We start from the raw sequence: 4,669 nt of genomic DNA on the forward strand, positions 1-4,669 counted from the left end.
CTTTCCCTTTCCCTTTCCCTTTCCCTTTCCCTTTCCCTTTCCCTTTCCCTTTCCTCTTTCCTTCCCCTTTCCTTCCTCTTTCCTTCCCCTTTCCTTCCCCTTTCCTTCCCCTTCCGTTTTTCCTTCCTTCCCTCTAGCTGTACTTCTGTCAAGGTTGTGCTGGTGTCAAGGTTTCCTTCCCTGGAGGGGTGTCTTTCCCTCTGTGGCTCAATCTCTTGGCATTAAAACTCTTTCTGCCGCTGCACTTCATCTTTTGGGGCTCAGGATCTGAACCCGGGGTCCCCCCGTGGTTTGTGAGGCCCTCCCCGGGGGTGTGAGCAGCGGGAGGAAGGAGGCTGCAGGTGACAACCCCTCACCTGCCGGGGTGGCCACCGGGATGGGGCATCACCGGGATGGGGTCCAGCAAAGTGGGATGTCCCGAGGACGCTCCTGCACGCTGCTCGGCCTGAGGCTCCCTCTGCTGTCCGTCTGTCCGTCCATCCGCTAGTTCATCTGCCTGCCTATCCATCTGTCCGTCTCTGCCCACCCAGCTCTTGCTGGGGAGTCCTCGGGCTGTGGAGGGGCAATTATTGAGCTGGGCTGGGGCAGGGTCCCTCTCCACTCCCAAAATCCTCCAGGGAGCCACCCCAAGCTGCCGGGGTCGCTTGAAACCTGCTTGCTTGGCCCCACTTTGGCCCCTAGAGAATATAATTGGTGTTCTTTAACCATGGATGGGATGCTGCAGGTCTGAAATCTGCATGACAGGCTCTTTTTTCCTCTTTTTTTTTCTCCTCTTTTTTTTCTCTTTCCCCCACAACTTTCTCTCTTCAGTTTCCTTTTTTCTCCTACTTTTTTCCTCTCTTTTTTATCTTTTTGTTTCCCTCTCTTTTTTTCATTTCTCTTCCCCTTCCCCTTTTCTCCTCTCTCTCCTTGTCTCCCTCTCTTTTCTCCTCTCTTCCCCTCCCTTCCCCCTCCTCTTGTTTTTCCTATTTTCTCCTTTCTCCCCTCTTTTCTCTCTCCTTTCCCCCTCTCATTTTTTCCTTCCCCAATCTCTTTTTTTTCCTCTTTTCTCCTTTCTCCCAACTCTCTCCTCCACCTCATTTTTCCCTTCTCTTCTCCCAACTCTCTTTTTCCACACTTCCCCTAATCTCTTTTTTCCTCCCCCCTCCACGCTTTCCCCCCACCATTTTCCTTTCTTTTCCCATTTTTCCCCCTCTTTTTCTCCCTCTCTATTCTCCTGGGACAGGACCAAGCCTTCAGGGCCTCAGGGCAGCCTAATCCTCCTTTTCCAGATAGACTATGCTGCACCACCAGATGCTGCACAGCCTTGGGAAGATGCAGCCAGCCTGTTTGGGAGGGAACTGGGACCAGAACAAGGATCCAAATTTGCTTTTAAAGAAGTTCAAAGTTATGACGTGCTGGCAGCAGCATCCTGTGGAGTGTGCAAAGTGCTTTTTAGGAGCCTTCAGCCTGGAGGAGGCTAAAACAAGGCTTTTCCCTGCTCTTTTCCCTGCAAACCAGCTGCCATGACTTCTCCTTGGGGGAATACTTCTCCAAAATATTTCACCAGCTGGCACATTCCGAGTCCCTGCCTGGCTGCTTGCTCAGTGGTGGAGCTGGGTGCGCTGGGTCCAGATGCTCTAGTGGCACCAGCCCACCCCCTTAAGTGCCCATTTTGGAAATCCCAAGTCCCTTATTTTGGGATGCCCCAGCCCTGACTCCTCCCCTGGAGGTGCGCAGTGAAACGACGATCATTGACTTAACGAGGGCACCTCACGGGATTGCTGCTCCACTCCACTATCATGAGCTGCCTAATCCCAATAAAAGGGAGAAATGGGAATTTTTCTGGCTGGCCATCATGTCTGCACACGCTTGGGGTACCCCAGCATGGTGCTGCTGCCGAAATCCTCCCGGCTGAGATGAGGCAGCTCATCAGGACGCGTGATGCTCCCCACTGGCTCCAGGAGGCAGCTCGGGGGGGCTTGGATCACATCCCTGCTGCTGGCTGTCACCATACTTATTCCCCCCACAGTTTTGGGAAGAGCCTGTGGGAACATCAAGCTTTTCCATCCCACCAAGTGGGAGAGGAGCAGTAGCCATTCTCGGGTGTGCCAAGGACACGAGGGTGGTGGTGGGGGGGGGTCCAACACCACGCAACCGCGCCCTGGCCCCAGGGCAGCAGAGCTGGGTGCAGCATGGTCCTGTCCCAACATGCTGGGGAGGGTTGGCAGATGCCTGGCTCCTCTCTTCAGGTTGATGGGAGCACAGGAGCTTGGGGGGGGGGGCATGTGGAAACTCTGACATACGGACAAAACTGCGTTCTGTGTGGATTAGCGGAGGGCTGTTCCGCAAGAGGTGCCCCTAACAGCATCAGTCATAGGGCAGGCTGTTGGCAGCAGCATCCAGCTCCCATTTTAAGGGGAAAACTCACCCGTTTCGCTTAAAATGCAGTGTGGGAAATGTTCTGTAAAGCAAAAATGGACATCTGAACATTGGTTTCGGTGATTTCCCTGGATGTTTTTAAACCAGAGCATCAGGAGAGCTCTACACTGTAGGACCATGTTATGGTAGACTGTGACTTTCCCGGTCACGGGGCCAAGGGGAGCCAAATTTGTCACCTCCCCATCAACATCCCTTCTCAGGGACACTTTTTGAGCCTTGAAGGTGACTTGCCCGGTGTCACCACGGCAGTGTGGGCTGTGGGTGTGCTCCGTCCCTGCGGGGGACCAGGGGCTCAGTGATCCCCAGGAACAGGGGGCATTGTCACCAGAGCAGGACAATGCTGATATGGGAAAACAGGCTGGATGAGTCTATTTGGGGGGAATTTTTTTCAGCTGAGGTGAAGAACAATTAAATTTTTTGGGATGTAGGAGAGTCCCAGTGCTGCCTGGAGGGATTTACGTCCCGGGCTCCAGGAAAACTTGTGATTGGAAAACTTGTGGTTGCTCAGACCTGGCTTTGAGACGTGTCTGGCGTGTGATGCTTCTTGTGGGGGGGTTGTTAGTGCCCCCCTTTGCCGTCCTGCAACAGCACCTGGGGGGTCCTGACCCTGTAACTGAGACGGGAAAGAGGCTTTAAACACTTGACTTTTGGGACTTGTTGTGTTTCCGGCCAGTGGAAATATTGGAAATGTTTTCTGGCTTTTTTTTTTTCCCTTCCTCGTTCTGTTTTGCTCCGAAGTTATAACCTTCTCCCAAGCCCTGGAGCAGGGTGTCCCACCGAAGCTGGTGGCATCCATGGGGGCCATGTCCGTGCATGACCCCACCACGTACAGCTCTCGATTTAACCAGAGCCACCTGAGCAGAGAGAGAGAGGATTTAGGATTTTCTGGGCAGGAAGGAGTTAAACAGCTGGCAGCAGCTGCTGGAACAGCCAGTAGGGTGCGTCTGAAGGCTGGCTTGGCTCCCAGAGGTTTTGGGGGGCTCAGGTGGGTCCCCGGCCAGGCGGCGGAGTCCCGGAGGGGCTGTGCCGGGAGCGGGAGGTTGGCGCTGGGGAGAGGAGGGTTTGGCGAGGCCGGCGGCGCGGCCACTCCTCCCGCTGCTCCGCTCCGGTTTGAAAGGTCGAGCGCCGGAGCTTGGGAGGAGAGAGCGATGTGAGTGCTCCGGGAGTCTGGCTGGGGCAAAACTCCTGCCTCTTCCCTCCATTTTGCTCTCGGAGGCAACAGAGCTCCTTTTCCCTTTCCAATGGCCCAGCCTTGCTTGGGGTTTCTGCTCCTCCTGGCTGGCTGCTTCTCCTCCTCTGAAACGCAGTTCCTGGACTGGATTTGGGACGGCACGAAGACCACTGGAAGCCCAGCAGCACCCAGCAAGGAAATCCCAGCCTCAGAGCCACTACCCTCAGCGGCAGCTCCTGCTCCAAGCCTGTCTCCAGGGACGTGGGGTGATGAGATGGTGAGGAATGTCACCACCCCACGGCGGCAGGAGCCAGATCCTGGTACAGCAGCGCCTACGGGTGAGGGGACCGCAGCCAAAACCACAGAGCAGTGGGACAGGAATGTCACAGGGCTGGTGGAGAGCACGGCACGGCCCAGCATCGCTCCTCCCCACAGCACCTCGCCTGCCCCTGGGCAGGATGTGGTCGGCAGCTCCACTGAGGACCCACAGCTGCCTGGAATGGGGACCACCGAGGACATGCAGCTCCTGGGGTCAGGGACTACTGAGGACCCACAGCTCCTGGGGTCAAGGATTACTGAGGACCCACAGCTCCTGGGGTCAGGGGCCACTGAAGACCCAGAGCTCCTGGGGTTGGGTACCACCAAGACCCCACAGCTCCTGGGGTCAGGGACGACTGAGGACCTGCAACTCCTGAGGATGGGGACCACCAAGGACCAGCAGCTTTTGGAGTTAGGTACCACTGAGTCCCCACAGCTGTTGGAGATGGGAAATACAAAGGACCCACAGCTCCTGGGAACAGGGGCCACTGAGGACCTGCAGGTCCTCGGGGCAGGGAGCAACAAGGATCTGCAGCTCTTGAGGGCGGGGACCACTGAGCACCCACAGGTCCTGGGGATTAGGAATACCAAGGACCCACAGCTCCTGGAGACATGGACCACCAAGGACCCACAGTTCCTAGGGATGAGGACCACTGAAGACCCACAGCTCCTGGGGACAGGAACCACTGAGAATCTGCAGCTCCTGAGGATGGTGACCACTGAGGACCCACAGCTCCTGGGGAACAATGACGACCCACA

At 56.2% G+C, this 4,669-nt stretch overlaps 1 protein-coding gene across 3 annotated transcripts in view; it reads left to right on the plus strand.

The window, feature by feature from the left end:
• Window positions 1-4,669, plus strand: part of COL18A1 (collagen type XVIII alpha 1 chain) — a 38,397-nt gene that overhangs the window by 15,140 nt on the left and 18,588 nt on the right. Inside the window, exon 1 of one of the 3 annotated variants that reach the window (XM_027704282.1) lies at window positions 3,547-4,669. This exon is cut by the window's right edge and continues 290 nt beyond it. The exons of 1 other annotated variant lie outside the window; for it this stretch is intronic. In XM_027704282.1, the coding sequence (XP_027560083.1) occupies window positions 3,663-4,669 (1,007 nt within the window). In that variant the 5' untranslated portion in view covers window positions 3,547-3,662. Of the gene's footprint in view, window positions 1-3,546 lie in introns of those variants that run through there. One more of the 3 variants, XM_027704281.1, reaches the window with a different exon arrangement.

Source organism: Neopelma chrysocephalum, unplaced genomic scaffold (genome assembly GCF_003984885.1).
Source record: "Neopelma chrysocephalum unplaced genomic scaffold, ASM398488v2 Primary Assembly neopelma1_265, whole genome shotgun sequence".
Lineage (NCBI taxonomy): Eukaryota > Metazoa > Chordata > Aves > Passeriformes > Pipridae > Neopelma > Neopelma chrysocephalum.